Source organism: Mastomys coucha, unplaced genomic scaffold (assembly GCF_008632895.1).
Source record: "Mastomys coucha isolate ucsf_1 unplaced genomic scaffold, UCSF_Mcou_1 pScaffold4, whole genome shotgun sequence".
Lineage (NCBI taxonomy): Eukaryota > Metazoa > Chordata > Mammalia > Rodentia > Muridae > Mastomys > Mastomys coucha.
Genome location: NW_022196910.1, coordinates 54,939,063 through 54,956,633, shown reverse-complemented (window position 1 = coordinate 54,956,633; position 17,571 = coordinate 54,939,063). Strand labels below are relative to the sequence as shown.

Here is a 17,571-nt window from a genome sequence, read left to right as displayed (position 1 = left end):
ACTATGCAGTGTATAAAACTTTATTAAAGTTGGGATTATTTACAAGCCACAATATAAATAAAAAACTACATGGCACCAGTTCTTCTTACACATTTGTGTAAGACTCATAGCAAACAGCCATCCCTGAAAACTTTGTTCTTCCTGAACATTCCTTAACATGTATTAAGTATAAATGACAAATATTTTATCTAAACAACACTAAGGCATTACCCACAGGCTACAACTTAGCCCTGTTATTTCAGGAATAGTTCCAAAGACATGGAAACTGTGGCCACTACAGGTTGTAATCAGCTTTAAGGATCATGTCAGGGACAATCTGTCATGGCTGTGATGCTCATGCTGACCACAGTTCAAAGCAAATCAAGTCACCATTTTCAAGTTAACACCAAGAGTAAAAAGAGGAAGCTGGGCTTGTTGGCTCAAGCCTGTAATCCCAGCACTCAAGAGGCTGAGGCAGGGCTACTGTGAGTTGTAGGCAAACCTGGGTAATGAATATATTGAATTCCAGGCCAGCCTTGGCTACAGAGTGGTGCCCTGTCTAAACGATACCTGCCCCCTGGGGGTGGGGGGGACAAGAGCGTGTCAAAGAAAAATGACACCCAGAGGACACATGTGTGAGTCTATGTGACCATTTCTGTTCCTGCTAAGGTTAAAGGGTATCCATGTGCTTTGCTTATTCCCAGTGGGTTCTAGGGCCTGCCATATAAGGCAGCCAACACTCTTGTTTCTTTTTCTTCCTATTTTGAAATGAGGTCCCCATTGTTGCCAATGTCCAACCCAAGTGATCCCCTAGCCTCAGCCTTCCAAGTTCAGGCAAACACTACCATGCCTGACTTCCAAACCTCCTTTTCGAGGTATTCACCATCTGGTCTCCAACAGCAGCGGAATCCATAATCAAGTCAGGAAGATGCCACTGGGTTACCACAACTGCCTACGTCCCCCCAAAGAAATACTTTCTGCTACAAGAACACAGCAAAAAAGGTTTGGGCATATTTGTAAAGTACAATGGCTACTCTGTGTGCTTATCCCTGGGTTTCAGTGCCTTCCTAAGTTGAGAGCTCAGTAAACCGGTCCCTGTCCTCTCCTGCGTCCAGGAAAACTCTTAGCATTCAAAAACTGGCAATCATCTTCGACCGGAGTTCACAGGAACACTAGAATGCATTAATTTTCTGTCTGCATACTTCAACTTGTACCACTCAGTTCAGAAGAGCTGTGGGCACAGCTAAGGACCATTTTAACTCTGGTATCTATTTCAGCACATCTTTCTTTCTTCCTTGTTGTAGGCAAACCTGGGTAATGAATATATTGAATTCCAGGCCAGCCTTGGCTACAGAGTGGTGCCCTGTCTAAACGATACCTGCCCCCTGGGGGTGGGGGGAGACAAGAGCATGTCAAAGAAAAATGACAAGGAACAAAGAAATTGAGAAGTTATGTAGCCCGTTCCCAAACCCTTCATGGGTATCAAGGCCTGAGGGTAGTCTCTGGCCTATTTGGGTCCTTTTATTCACCGAACCTCAATCACCCATGCCAAGTAGGGCAGGCTAAAGAGAACACAACTGATTCACAGAGGGCTATGCCCTTGAATGGAGGTAATATGGTAAAATGGAACAGTGGGACCCAAAGAGCCATCACAGGCAAAACCACCACGGAGAGAACACAAATGTGCGTGGGGAATTATTTCAAGGTAACCAAGTTATCAAAGTCGCTAAAATTTCCTGGCTTGATCACTATGTTCTTATGAGAAAAGGAAAATGGTAAAGTTTTATGCTGGCTGCCTCTTATGTTCCCATTAATGGGAATCTTGTTTTATGAACTCAGATCAGACCCATTAGAAGCAATAGATTTCCAATACGATACCCCCAAGTCCTGGAACTAATTTCTAGGTTGATGATTGCTGATACAGCAGCACATATGGCTCCAATGTCCAGCTCACTCCACTTCTCCCTTCAGTCCTTGACGAGATCATTCTGAGGAATCAGACTGAGCTGACTCAAGCAGTGTCGGGACATGCAGAGGCCAGGCTCAGAAGCATCCAGCAGAGCCACACAGGCAGGCAGGCAGGCAGGCAGGGGCAAGGATACACAGCATACAAAAGAGGCACCATCTGTCCTTCACTGTCTGAAGCAGTTCTCTCAGCATTCACTTCAACTACCAGGCAGGGGTAAGAAAATAAGCTTGCTTTGCTCACCCCAAATTAAAAGAGTTAAAAAAAAAAAAAAAAAAAAAAAGGCCTTGAAATCTGTATTTCACAGGGAGTCAACCCACAGAAGACCAAAGTCACTCACAACAGTGAACTCTCATTAAGTCCAAAGCCTCCTCCCCTTTAGCAAGCTGCCATCCATAAGGAGTGACCTGGGGAAAGGCACTAAGGCCTCCCGAGACCGCCACCAGCTGGACAACTGAGCCTACACTAAAATAGACTAGGTAAAATAGATTAGGTATAGATTTCTGCAGAGAAGCCTCCAAATCAGTGTGTTCTGGAGGCTTGGCTGGGGAAGCGCTCACTGCCTCTGAGGTGCATTCACCCTTTCAGAAGCTTTAAGTTCTTTGAAAAGGGACAGGTTTTACTATATTCATAATTCACAAAGACAAAAAGGCTCCGTTACAAAGTCTCTTGCAGCTCTAACCACAGCTCAGATACTGCTCACTTTTCACGTCTCCTCTGTCACCTTCTACCAAGTGAGGTAGTTGTCACTTTAGGACAATTTAAGGCTATGGGGAACATTGGTTGAAATAACTAACTGGCCACCTGGAGAGGTGTCTCAGCTGACATTTTGGATGCTAGCAGTAGAGCCCAGGGTCTTCAAGAGTTACATATTGAAAGCGGGTCTGAAGAAGCCCTAAGAGCTTCCTGAAACACCATCTTCCTTCCTCCTCGATGTTCCTAAGACAATGAGGAGTCTGATGCTGTATTCCTGAGTGAGCACCGACCTCCCCGGCTGAAGGAGTTACAAACAGCAAACTTCCTCCAGTGCAGTGGTGAAGATCACAATGAAAGAACCAAGCAAACGGCAGAGATTTGAGAGTCTGCCCATCCCTCCTAAATGATCCTAAAACCTTCTAAGGGATCTGCCAAGGCAAGGGCTCCTGAGGCAGGCTAACATCATTGCAGAGGCAGCATCTTTGCAGAAACAGAACTGCATGGAAACTGAGGGGTGTGTCTGATGCTAACAGCTGAATGGGCACACCTGAGGGTCTGCTCTCTGCCATGTAAAGTGTGGCAGCTACAAAACTAAAATTGTATAGAAAGCGACTGAACAGATTTTTTTAGGGCTTACAAATGATAAGATCTGGGAGCATGCTGGCGTGAGGAAGGCTGAACGGGTAGAATGGGTATATAAAAAGGAGACAAGGACAAGGAGGTAAGGTTGATTTTGTTTTGTCGTGGTGCTAGCGACTCAACCAGGGCCTTGCATGCTGAACTAGGAAGCACTCTACCACTGAGCTACATCCCCAGCCCTGGGACAGTTTCCTGACTGTGTTGTAACTCAGAAGGTATGTGATCTGACTAGGGGAGAAGAGTGTAAATAAGACTTCTCTGCCTAGTCATAATGTAAGAACCAAAGTAAAGGAGTATTTATATATAAGAAATGTGACACGCCAGCTGGTGATAGCACACTTGGGAGGCAGAGGCAGGTAGATCTCTGTGAGTTCCAGGCCAGTCTGGTCTATAGAGCGAGTTCCAAGCAAGGGCTATGCAGAGAAACTATGCCTTGAAAACCAAAAAAAAGGACAAGAGAAGCTTGGTACAGCAGCATAGGCTTAAAATGCCAGCAGTTTAAAAGGCTACGGTGAAAGGACCAGCCTGAGGTACACAGCAGGCCTCGACGCAGAAGAAAAAGTCAAAACAGAACTGCCTGATGCAGAGGGACTCTCGAGTAGCCTGAGAGACATAGCAAGAGATGTGGAGGAACCTCAGTGTTAGGAAAGAGGCAGCGGCAAATCAGAAAATGAGACAAATTCTCAACTGTGCACACTCCACAGGAAAGGGGACACACCATACCCGAGTGGGAAAAGTCAGTGGTGAGAAATGGCAAGAAAAAAATGCCAATGTTAAATATAATAAAAAGCTGAGGAAACCACACCTATAGAAGGGCAGGAGACGTTCTCCCAAATGCAAGCAAACTAAAAATTAGAGAATCCAAGACTCAAGAGCAGCAGCTCCAGGGGTTTCATGGAATGTCTACACCAATAAACATCTGGGGTCAACAGGCTTTGTACTCTGGAGCACCTATTGGTTCTAGAACAGGAATTTCTTGCACTTAAAAAAATACATTTGTTTAAAAAACAAGGTAGATAACCCATTTTTTCTTCAATATTTAAATCATTCAGGATTATTATAAGGATCCACTGAAATAGAAGCAGACAGAAGTAAAAAATGGCTCAGACTTATAGACTCTCTTTAAAAGATGCAGCCTCCATTTGAATGCATTACTGCACTTAATACTCATTTTTAAGGGTTTGTCACAGTGACAAGAGTCGCTAAAATTCAGCAAACTTTCAAACAAGAGCTAGACTGCTGTGCTGGCTGTGGGCAAACAATTACTTCAGGAATGGCAAAGTGGGCCAAGCGCTCAAATGTCAGAAGCAAGCTGCCGCAGCCCTCACTCCCTCCACCAGTCTTTCCTCAAAGAGGAAAAAAAAACCTCATCCTGAGGTACTGCCAGAGGGTAACCCACTCAGCCCCTCACTCCAGTACAACTCCTGCACCCACTCCAGGCAAAAGCCTGGGAGAATCACACAGCACTTACAACGTGGACCACCGAGGCACCATGCCAGTCTATATGAAAACAACTAACTGCTATTTATGTCAAGAAATTGTTGTGTGTGAAAGTGGGGTGTCCTGAGCCCTCCTCCTCTGAGGACAGCTCGTCATCCTGGGTAAGGATGCTCCCTAATCCATACTCCTGTTCATGAACAGAAACTTCATTTGGCGTGAGGTGGAAAGAACCTTCCACAAAGTCAGCAAATCTGCAAAAGAGAGGATGTTTGTTAGGAAGTGCATGTCATGTCCGTCCTTCCCAAATGGTTTTCAAAAGAAGAATAGATTCAAAGGTTCAGCGTGCTTCTAGTTCAAATTATACCGAATTTAACAAATCCTTGTCCTTGCTTTGGCAGATACATAATAAACCAGGAAGTAGGCAAGAGACAAGGCTGGGATCATAGGCCCGCATGCTGGGCACTCTCATCCTACTCACACTAACTACACTGTCCTTGTAGTTATGAAGTGCTAAGGTTCCTTGAGTCACCGTATTCCTGATAAGAGAACATTGAGCATGACAGTTCTTTGCACTTATGGCCCTATAAACTTTATGCTATCATGATTCCAAATTGAAACTTCACATACTCTTTGGTACAACTACTAACCAAAGGGAGGTGGGGGTGGGGACTCAGGCATCAATGCCAAAGTTATAAAGGTCACACTTAAATGTGGCCCTGAAGTCTTCACAAGTTAATAAATATCATCAGAACAATGTGGTAGCTGCTTTGGGGAAACAGGAAATAGATTACTACTTTCTCTTCAATGCTCCTCCTAGGTGAGCAATAATCAAAGGGCAAAATATAACATGGTTATCTAGAAGTATGATCTGTCAGACTCAAGGTCATTAACTACCCATAAATACTTGGCTTATCAGCGTTTTTTACCTTTTTGGAGACTGAACTCGAGATATAGTCTTCCAGGCAGAGCACTCCGGACTGTTACAAAATTCTCGGAGTTCCTGTAAAGCTTTTTGGGTCTCCACCTCTCCTTGTATCCGATACTCTTCTTCTGTCAGGAGGCGAGGGGGGACAGGCTTTTCTGCTGCCTTACACATCCTTCTGTGCTCACCAAAATAACACCATGAGTCATTAATCAGTATCCACACCATCCTCATGTCCACTTGTCTCAGGAGACAACCACACTAAGACAGACTCAGCAGTGACAGTCGTCACCGCATCTCTCTTCCACACACACCTTCCATTACAGTGTACTCCTATTACTAAGCATGAGTGAAAAGCTAGAGTAGTCAAACTCACTTATTTTCAAATAAATGACAAATAATTTATTTTCCAGTAAGTGGAAAAACAACAAAATCTTGTTATAATGTTGTGATTCGCGACCTCAGCTCTCCAAACTGAAGGTACTGCTTTGATTATCTGCAATGGAATAGCCACTGGCCATTCCAGATTTCAGGGCCATTCCATATTTACTTTCCAAGAATATCATGCTATGAATTACATCTTAAATAAGATTAAGGTTTTTTTTTTTTTTTTTTAGGATTTACTTATTATTATAAGTAAGTACACTGTAGCTGTCTTCAGACACACCAGAAGAGGGCATCAGATCTCATTACGGGTGGTTGTGAGTCACCATGTGGTTGCTGGGATTTGAACTCACGATTTGGAAGAGCAGTCAGTGCTCTTAACCTCTGAGCCATCTCTCCAGCCCAAGATTAAGGTTTTTAGAGCGACCTGACAGTCAACGTGACATGATCTGAAACCTGACCCTGAGGCCTATGTACAAACCAAACACGGATATAATTTGCACCACCTAGTGGTAACAGGAACACATGACTGGATGCTTTTATTATAAAAAAAGAAAAAGTATGATCTCAACAGAAAAAGGAACGAGGGTGGAAGCAGGTGCACCCACACCCACATGTCAACAGCCACCCTGCCTGCTAGTCACCTGTAGGCACTGCACAGCCAGTGGATGGGGTACTCCAGGTTCTTAGTACATAGTGCTATGATGATGAGAGCAAAGGCAACGTGTGGGACCTGAATACCGGAATACATGAACCCCAGGCCCAGCAGCTGCAGCGTCCAAGTCAGCAGGTTGATGCTCCGCTCATTCTCCAGGGGCCCATACTTGTAGCACACTGCAAAACTCATGAATCCAACTGTGAGGATGTAGCCTAGGAGAAGAGGCATAACAAGACACTGGGTAGAGAGCATTGACAAGTTCACTAGATGCATCTACTGAACCAGGAAATTACAGGCACATCTGCACTCAATTATTCACCTATTTTGAATTCTCAGAAAATACATTTTCCTCACTGTTCTTCACATACATACATGCATCACTCAATGTTCCTCACGTACATACATGCATCCACTGTTCCTCACGTACATACATGCATCACTCATATTCTTTGTCACAAATGTATTTACTCAAGTAACAAGAGTTGAAGGTGGCTCACAGGTTACGAGTGCTCAGTGCTCTTTAGAGGGCCCATGTTCACTCCCAGCATGCACACGGGCAGCTCATGACTACTGTAACTCCCAGCATGCACACGGGCAGCTCATGACTACTAGGTCCAGCTCCAGTGGATGACTCTACAGGCATCTGCACTTAAGTGCACACTCCCCCACACATAATTAAAACTAAATCTTTGTTATTGGTAGTGGTGGTGGTGGTTGGTTGGCATTTTTTGAGACAGGGTTTCTCTGTGTAGCCCTGGCTGTCCTTGAACTCTCTCTGTAGACCAGGCTGGCCTCCAACTCACAGAGATCCACCTGCCTCTGCCTCCCAAGTGCTGGAACAGTATGTACCACCACGGCTTGGCAAAACTAATTCTTTCTTAAAAGCTACATTTTGAACATTTATAAAATAGTCTATTTTAATCCCCCAAAATAAATATCCATAATAATGTTCTTAAATAATAAACTGAGTTCCTATAAAGAGAAAAAAGCTTTATCTGTGTGACCAAAGTACTTTTACTGTATACAAGATTCGCTGCATTTCTCAAGGTTCCCAAGCATATTTAAATTAACATTAATAAAGCAAATTTAAAAGTTTTTAAATTTTGAAACACCAGTAATTTCAAATTTTGATCTTATCAACAGTATCTGAGCTCAGATGATGTTAAGGTGACAGTGCTATTAGAAATAAGTAGAAAATCGGGTAGTGGGGGCACTTGCCTTTAATCCCAGCACTCTGGAGGTTGAGGCAAGTGGATCTCTGTGAGTTGGAGGCCAGCGTGGGCTACAGAGTGAGCTCCAGCCAGCTCTATGCAGAGAAAGCCCACATAGAGGGGTTCTCAAAAAAAAAAAAAAAAAAAAAAAAAAAAAAAGAAAAAAAAAAAAGAAAGGAAGGAAGGAAGGAAGGAAGGAAGGAAGGAAGAAAAAGGAAAAAAAGTAGAAAATTATAATCTCTACAAGTTAATCAAATGCTATCAGCTATGGACTCCTTGTTAGCACACACATCTTCTCACAGTCAGATTAACTGAACAGCCTGTAGACACGCACAGGAGAGCTACACCAAGAATACTTACTTAGAAGATAATGCCAATAGCACCTCCATATCTCTTGTAAATTCTTAAACACTAGCTGGATGAGATACAGAGAAAAGGACCAGCCTCCTACCAGGAGGATGTAAATGGGACTTCTCTAGACAAAGCAGAAATGAAAGCAAAGGTTACAAGGCTTTTTTACATAAGAAGCAAATGGTACAATGTTCTCAACCTACTCAAAATGCATAAAAACTTATCTCTTAAAAAGATGTGCTTTTACCTAAAAAGGCAGTCTGCAAGGAACACCAAGATGAGAAGATGCTACATAACTGAGAAGCCTGGCAAGGTTTCACTAACAGCATGGCTTTCAGTTCCCACTGTATGCAATCAGGCTTCAGATCTACCATGCTTTCAGAATCAAAGAACAGGATGGTCACTGACTCATCAGCCATCAATGCAAATGTTCAGAGAGCTAAGACTACTCCAGAAGACAATCCAATGCTCCAGCTATCTAAGGTCATCCTAAACACTTAGGGATCTGACGACTTACCTTGGGCATAAACTTAGAGATCATAAAAATGACGATTAAGAGAGAGGCCACAATTCCCACGCTCATCCCAGTGGAATAGTAGAAAATTTGACTCCTGCAGAGAGAATATTTTACTTGACTATGTAATGCTATAGGTCACACAACACACTGGTGAAATCACAAGTGCCCTAGCTAATGTCTCAATATTAGAGGAGACACTGCCTGGTACTGAAGATACAGAAATGTAGACAACAAGAGCAGTTGATAGATTATGAAGGTTAGTGTGGATGAGGTCCTCTTAAATCTCACTCCTGTATCCACCTCTGTCTAAATCCACTCTATGCTATAGACACCGAGTTGAAAATCAAGTTGAAACTGGACTGGAACTTCCTTTCTGCTGGGCAGCCTTCACAGAGCCAGCATGGGCTCCACAGGATGAAAGGAGAGCTCTAGCCTGTCTCACTCATGGACCCTATGAGCAGGATACTGACTGGCCACACAGATGAGCACACTGCAGTAGCGCACTGAAGGCTGTTTTAGGAGTAACCAGCCACTCTAGGTCTGGAGTTGATGCCCATTCCACAGGAGAGAATTCTCATCTGCTGCTATAACACCATCAAAAGCCCATGGCTGGGCAGTCTGTGGACCCAAGTGGGAGAGCTATTGATGCACTTTTGCTAAATGGAACCAATGTGCCATCAAATCACCTTCTCTGGGATTCTTGTACAGTGGTCAGTGATGACTGCAGAGATTCACAACAGGTCAAAGTACCAAGAATAGATGACTTTTAAATGTCCAGCCAGAAATGGGGTATATGTATCATCCCCTCCAAGGCTCAGAGAACATCATGGAAGAAGGGGTTCAAAGAATGAAGAACTGAAAGGAGGAGGAAGCATGGTGTGAAGCCAGGCCTGACATACATGGGAAGTATGATGTGAACCATCGCCCTTGTAGCAGCTCGGAGTCATCCACCACCTGTGGCTTTTACAATCTCACGTCCTTCTCTACGCAGATCCCTGAGCCTTGCTAAAGGGAGGGGTTCAATTCAGATAGCCCACCTAGGGATGAGTGCTCTGAAGTCTTAGACTCTCCTGTGTGGGTCTCTGTGTGAACTACTACGTGCTTTAAGAAGCTTCTCTGTTGGGCACCTAAACCATACTCCAGGGCAGGTTCATGCCCAGGAGTAGCTGGCCAAAATAAAATAGACTTGGGGGTGGGGAGGTTGTTTGTTGTTTTTTTGTTCTTTGGGGGTCTGTTTGTTATGTTGTTGTTTTGACTCTTATTAGTTTTTTTAGCAGAGTTGAAGTAGGTCTCCCTAGACTTCACTAGGCTCAGGTAAGCGTCTCCTCTCAGGGAGAGGCTTATGTCTTTATGTTAGTGCATACCAGTTTTACACATCATAGCTAGCAGGTTTCCAGAAGGAGGAAATGCACAAGAATTGTGACTCCTTTATGTAAACAGCATGAAACTCATCAAGTGTAGTTTGGCAGCAACTTCACTGTATAAATATCCGCAATAATATTCTAACTTGACAGCCAAATGAATAGTCCTACATAACTCATTAATATAATGGTAGAATTGCCTAATGAGAAAATGCATTAACCAACAATCATATTCAAATCAGAGGGAAAAAAAAAATTTTTTTTTTTTCAGAGACAGGGTTTCTGTGTAGCCCTGGCTGTCCTGGAACTCACTCTGTAGACCAGGCTGGCCTCGAACTCAGAAATTTGCCTGTCTCTGCCTCCCAAGTGCTGGGACTAAAGGCATGTGCTACCACTGCCCAGCACTATTTTATTTTTAATATATCCAAGCAAAGCCAGAGAGGTGGCTGAGCTGTTTCAAGTGCTTGTTGTTCTTCCAGAGGATCTGAATTCTGTCCCAAGCACCCATGTTGGACAATTCACAACTGCCTATAACTCCAGGCCCAGGGGATCCAATGTCCTCTTTTGGCAGCACATGCACACAGACAGAGATGCACAGATCACACATAAATTTAAAAAAATAGCTGGATATGATGGCACACAGCTTTCATGCCATCACCTGACAGGCAGAGGCAGATGGAGTTTGTAGCCAGCCTGGCTACAGTATAGTGAGACTCGGTCTCAAACAATCAAAACAATGACAAATATCTACTTACATTGTCCAAAATAGAACAAAAAATCTTAAAAGTACCCAAGCAGGCAACATGTAAGCCACATGGATCCTGAGCAACAGAACAGTTTTGTTGAGTCCATGCCTACCTGCTCAGCAAGTCTCCACAAAAAAATAGTGTCAGTCCAAGGAGGAAAACAAGGAAGAGTTTGGGGTCAAATTCTGAAACAAATAAAATATTTGCTTAATAGAAGAATCCATTAAAGGTGTTATAAAAGATGACATTGTTATTACTGGTCAACTAAAGTAAAACAAATGGAAGCGTAGATGTACCACACAAATCCTGGTCCCCTTCCAAAGAAATCCTTAATTAGGTTCCTGTCTAGTCTGTACCTTCCTGAACATCTTAGCCCTATTTTGGCTTCCTCTACTGAGGGTTTAGCAATGCACTATGCCATCATCACCATGTATGCTGCTGTTCAGAAGGGGTCCCTGTCATTTGTGTCAGAGCCTTACATCACTTACAGGCAGGGATCTGAGACACGGGCCTTGTGTTCTCCACGTAGTGTTTTACTTGCTCAACCATACCTCCTACGTTGCTTCACTATAAAGCACTGTGCCACTAAACATATCCCACTCAGGACCTGGAGGCCCAGGCAGACCCCTGGTGAGCCCTTGGTGGCATGCCAGAGTATCCCATGGCTTTCACATTCAAAATCTGAGTGCAAGAAAGGCCTAGAAATGGACAGGAGGTGGCAGGATTAGTAAATACCGAAGGAACACCCAAAGACAGTTCAACCCTCCATGTCTACAGAACCAGCTGTAGCACAACTTCCTGGAAGGGCATAATCTCTCTCTTAATCAAAGCCTACAAGCATGAGCCCTGAGTAGAAACCAAGGGAAACCAAGTCAGGGTTTGATGGAATCCACCTCCTCTAAAACTTTCTCAGATGCCCTCAGAGAAGAAAAAATGTTCCCCAGGTCCAGTAAATAAGACTTATAGTGGTCTTAATCTTTAATTATGATTCTATAAGCAGTATTTTATGAGTTACCAATTTTATACTGTTTAACTTTCCTGTCTGCATGGAGTAGTACAACTCCTCTGTCGAGAAGTCTCCAGGAAGCATGAAGAATCATGCTGTCTGCCTGACCCCAGGTACTCTTCCCACCAGCTAAGGACCGGCCCCATTCCAGGCACTGGCTTACTAAAGGAGACTCTTATGTGGAGTGGAGTCTCTGTAAGCTGTGGAGGACCATGACACAGTCAAGGCTGTAATCACAAACAAATGGAACTGTCCCAGGCAAACGTCTCTGTCTTACTCCTTGTACCCTAAGCTCTGTCCCCTCTCACTACAGAATCCACCAGAGAAAAGGGGGTGAGACTTACTCCGGGTCACAACGACACTGTACTTGGTGTCCTTCTCTATAATCTCAACCTTGAGGCAGGTTTTTGTGCTGTACAGACCCACGTTAACATAGGTGTCATTCAATTTCTCTTTTAGAAAAGAAGAAAAAAAGTTCCAGATACTAAACTGCTCTAGCTCCTTCAGCTTCTCCTCATTGTCCACCTGGGTAACTCGGACCAATTTGGAACTATTTACTCGAACCTGTAACACAAATGACATGAAGATGAAAAAGTAGGAAATTTTCATAAACATAATTTAAAAAAAAAAACTTAAACAGCTAATGAGCAATATGCCATTTCACACAAAGCTTAGCAGGAATGTACAGATGCGGTAACTGAAACATCATTTGGCAAATGGCGCTGTCTGACAGGCGGCTGCTACAGCTTCTTGTTACCATCCATGGTCTGAATCTACTATTAAGCCAGGAAAGGGGAGAAGGAAGTTCCCAAGCTAAAGTTATCAATACAGCTATTTTCAGATCATACAAAGAAAACAAGGATCAGCAACATTAAGAAAATTGCCAGTCATAAACAGCCCCAGAAAACTGAAAATGTTTCCCATAATGACAGGCTGAGAGTCCAATGCACTGTCACAAATCACTGATTATGGATAAATGTTGGTTATAATGTGTCCCAGATACAGTATGAATTTTGTATCAGAAAATAGAGAAAGAACTGAAAAGCCCCGTGAACCCAGCTCCCGTGTAGTTTATCAGTGTCTGGATGGACAGCAGTCTTCAGTCACTATCCCAGCCAGGGTCTCTTTCCTGCTGGGTAACTTAACTGTGTTATGAAATAAAAAAAGGAGCCCAAAGTCATTCTACCCAGAGGAGACTTCTCTCTCAGAATCAAAAAAGAATGGGAACCATGGGACAAGAGTTCAGACAGGCACTCCAGACTCCAGCCAAAGCAGGCACAGACATTTCAAAAGAGGTGTGCGTGTGCAGACTCCACAAGGAAGAAGGCAGACCGTTTACCTCAGGATCATAGTACTCTAAGCTGGTAAAGGAGCTGAGATGCCCAGGGGCGGGGCTTCTAGTTACCTGTATCCGTGTCCATATATCATGCCACTTTGGGATAAGCACATTTTTATAACAGAACTGTTGACTGGAATTCAAATCAACTTGGGATTCCTGAAGCATGACCACATTTACATCAGCTTTAGGCAAAAAGGGAAACAAGAATTAAGTATAACAGAACAGAACAAGTCATAACTATAATTTATTTTATTAAAAGAAATAAACTGACCACTTGTTAAACTTATACTTAAAGTACAAACCAGATCAAAAAACAAAAACAAAACAAACAAAAAAACAAATGAGAGAAAAAGGCAGTTTTATCTCTTATCTAATTTACATGTGTGCACCACACACTTGCTCACATGTGTGATTGTTTAAGAACTGACTGTAGGATATGAAACATGCTAAACATATGCTCTATCACTGGGTTACATTCTCAACCTTTAATTATTTAACTATTACAGATAGTTAACATTACATTAACATAGAATAAATAATAAAAGCTACTTCTTAGGGGGTGGTGAGATGGCTCAGCAGTTAAGAGCACTGGACTGGCTGCTCTTCCAGAGGTCCTGAGTTCAATTCCCAGCAAACACCATGGGGGCTCCCAACCATCTGTAATGGGATCCAATGCCCCTTTCTGGTGTGTCTAAAGACAGCAACAGTGTACTCATATGTATAGAATAAATCTTAAAAAAAAAAAAAAAAAGATTTACAAGAAATCACTCTCCTATACCTTCCCATGCCCAACCTATACCTTCTTTGACACAAACATTTAAGTAACATTTTTCTTTGTGGTATTAGAGATTAAACCCAAAAGGTATATTTCTTCACTTAATTTCTGTATTATGCAGATTTTTACATTTATTTTTTGTTGGGGTTGAGGGAGGTGTGGGTGTGCACATGTGCGGATCAGAGGATACCGTGACTCTCCTTCCACCGTGTTGTCCCCAGGTGTCCACCTCTGGTCACCACACTTGACAGAAGGTACCCTTACCATCTGAGCCATCTCAAAAACCCTATGCAGAACATTTATCAAATGAGAGTAAGTACAAATTTAATTATCAGTGTGGTTTTTAGTGTCAGGCAGACAGATTTAAATAAGAATTCCTTAGTCCTCAGGCAGGCGTGATGTCACACTCCTTTAATCTCAGCAATTGGGAGGCAGAGGCAGGCAGGGATGTCTCTGAGCTAGCCTGATCTACAGACTGAGTTTGAGGTACAGGGCAGTTAGGGCTGTTACACAGAGAAACCCTGTTTCCTCCTCCTAGCCTCCCAAAAACATAGAAAAGGAAAAAAAAAAACATCCTTAACTAAATCCAAGTCAAAGTTATCCACATAAAAAGCATTACTGAGCTGGGCACAGTGGTACACATCTTTAATCCCAGCACTCCAGAGGGAGAAGCAGGGTGATTTCTGAGTTCAAGGCCAGCCTGGTCTACAGAGTGAGTTTCAGGACAGCCAGGGCCACACAGAGAAACCATCTCAAACCCAAACCACACCTGAAAGTATCAATGCCCATCTTATTTTCAGTTTACTTTAGTGGGGAGCCTACCACAGTGTGAGTGTGGAGTCGGTTCTCTTCTTCCACCACATGAGTCTTAGGTATTCAATTCAGGCTGTCAGACTTGATGGACAAGCACCTTTATCCACTGAGCCAGACTGCCAGTTAAAATTATTTTAAAGTGAAACTAAGACCTATTGTTGTTGTTTTTGTTATTGGGTTTTGTTTTCTTGTTTGTTTGTTTGTTTTTTGTGGTGAGGACCCAACCCAGGGCTTTCTTTGTACATGCTAGGCAAGCACTCTATCATTGAGAGACAGCCCTATCACCAGACCAAGACTAACTTTAAAGTTATATTTAACCATAAGCCTAAGTCCGAGCAAAACATAGAAGACAGGGTATAACTCTCTGTGGCCTTCTATTAAACAATGGTTTCCTAAGTAGGATCCTAAAATATGCAGAAGTCAAGAAGAAATCCCTAAAGCAGACTTCAGGAAATGTAAAACCATGGCTTCCTACCAGCTCCAGAACAGAGGGAAGGAAGGAGATGACGTAGGTGAAGGGGCTGAGTCAGTAAAGCAAGCTCAAGGACCTGAGTTAGATCCTACAACTCATGGAAAGTGTCAGTGTCATGCATCACAGTCTCAGCTCAGAGGAAAGAGACAACAGTGAGTTTCCAGACGTTTCTGGCCAGCCACCTTAGCCTAACTCATGAGTTCAGGCCAAGGAAGGAGGACAATGTTCCTAAGGATGACACTTGAGTTGCCCTTTATCCTTCACACAGACTCACACACATACATGTACCCACACATACATTTGTGCCCACACACATATGTAAAACTTACAGAGAGACCAATACTTCTGTAATCCAAAGAACACAAAAAACATAAAAAGACTACCTCAGGGAACAGGAGGAAATGTCTTCCAGTCACACACCTGGCAATGAAAGTAGCTGGAATACATAGACAACTATGATACTAATAACCCTTCCCCTCCCCTGCCCCTTTCTGAGCCAGTCTCATTACACTGGTCTCAAACTTGCTATATAGCTGAAGATGACCTTGAGTCCAGAATCTTCTGCCTCTACTTTCCAGGGATTACATTTATAAACCACCATAAGCTGGCCCAACCCAATTCTTTTAACAAACAAAAGATGTGAGTAGATATCTCTCCAAAGAAAATACATAAATGTACATGACAATGGGGCTCAAATCATTAAAGAAATAGAAACCAAAGCCACAAAAAAAAAAAAAAAAAAAAAAAAAAAAAAAAAAAAAACAAAAAAAAAAAAACCCACTACTTCATACTGACTACAGTGGCTACAATTAAACAAAAGCCTGGAGCTGGGCATGGTGGCTCATGCTGTTAATCACAGCAGTGGAAGATAGAAAGTGGATCCCTGGGAGTTGGAGGCCAGACTGGACTGAATAGCCAGTTTCAGGCCAGCCAGGGCTGCAGAGCTGAGTCCCTGTCTAAAAAAAGAAAAAAGCTTAGGGCCAGAGATAGGTCAACAGACAAGAGTAACTGCTGCCTAGTGTGATGAGCGGCACTTGATCTTCAGGACCCACATGATGGAAGGTGAGAACCAAGTGCAAATTGTCCTCTCCATACACACTGCGGTGTACACACAATATGAATACATTTTTAATTTTTTTTTTTTAAAGAAATTCAGTAATGGGGCTATAGAGGTGGCTTGTCAGTCAAAAAGCACTGGCTGCTCTTCCTGAGGTCCTGAGTTTAATTCCCAGCAACCACATGGTGGCTCACAACCATCTGTAATGGGATCTGATGCCCTCTTCTGGTGTCGCAAGTACTAACATACATAAAATACATAAATCTTTAAAAAGGAAGAAAGAGGGGCTGGAGAGATGGCTCAGTGGTCAAGAGTACCAACTGCTCTTCCAGAGGTCCTGAGTTCAATTCCCAGCAATCACACGGTGGCTCACAACCATCTGTAATGGGATCCAATGCAGGAATGTAAAATGATACAATTTTTAAAAAATATTATAGTTTAATAGTTCCTTGTACAATTCCAGACAATTGAGACTGTGTTCACACAAAACTATGCACATGAATGTGCACAAAAACCTGTCATACAGCTTCCTACATAAGCCCCTGAGAATGAAAAGGCCCAGTGCTATTCCAGCTAATGAGCAGGTAAACAAAATGTGTTACATTTACACAATGGACTACACCCAGCTCTTAAAGAAAAGAAGTATTAGAGCTGGAGAGATGGCTCAGCAGTTCAGAGTGTTAGAGGACCTGGGTTCAATTCCCAGCATCCACACGACAGCTCACAGCAATCTAACTCCAGTTCTAGGGGATCAATAGCCCTCTTCTGCCATCTCTGGGCACTTGGAATGCACAGGGTGCCCAGACACAAGGAAACACAATGTCCATATGAATAACATGCAATAAAAAGCTTTTAAATTGGGCTGGAGAAATGGCTCAGTGGTTAAGAGCACTGACTCTTCTTCCTAAGGTCCTGAGTTCAAATCCCAGCAACTACATGGTGGCTTACAACCACCTGTAATGGGATCCGATGCCCTCTTCTGGTGTGTCTGAAGACAGCTACAGTGTACTCATGTACATAAAATAAAATCTTTAAAACAAACCTTTTAGCTGGGCGATGGTGGCACATGCCTTTGATCCTAGCACTTGGGAGGCAGAGGCAGGCGGATTTCTGAGTTCGAGGCCAGGCTGGTCTACAGAGTGAGTTCCAGGACAGCCGGGGTTACAGAGAAACCCTGTCTCGAAAAACAAAACAAAACAAAAAAACCTTTTAAATTAAAAAATGAAATATTGCCTGGCA

General features: G+C 43.1%; 1 protein-coding gene across 3 annotated transcripts in view; it reads right to left on the bottom strand.

The window, feature by feature from the left end:
- Positions 1-6: 6 nt before the first annotated feature.
- Positions 7-17,571, bottom strand: part of Nemp1 (nuclear envelope integral membrane protein 1) — a 31,887-nt gene continuing 14,322 nt past the window's right edge. For all 3 annotated transcript variants that reach the window (XM_031350290.1, XM_031350291.1, XM_031350289.1), the window contains exons 2-9: positions 13,282-13,397; positions 12,221-12,440; positions 10,983-11,055; positions 8,764-8,857; positions 8,256-8,370; positions 6,671-6,896; positions 5,647-5,820; positions 7-4,971 (exon numbers count right to left, since the gene is read on the bottom strand). In XM_031350290.1, coding sequence (XP_031206150.1) covers positions 4,806-4,971; positions 5,647-5,820; positions 6,671-6,896; positions 8,256-8,370; positions 8,764-8,857; positions 10,983-11,055; positions 12,221-12,440; positions 13,282-13,397 — 1,184 coding nt within the window. In that variant the 3' untranslated portion in view covers positions 7-4,805. The remainder of the gene's footprint in view (positions 4,972-5,646; positions 5,821-6,670; positions 6,897-8,255; positions 8,371-8,763; positions 8,858-10,982; positions 11,056-12,220; positions 12,441-13,281; positions 13,398-17,571) is intronic.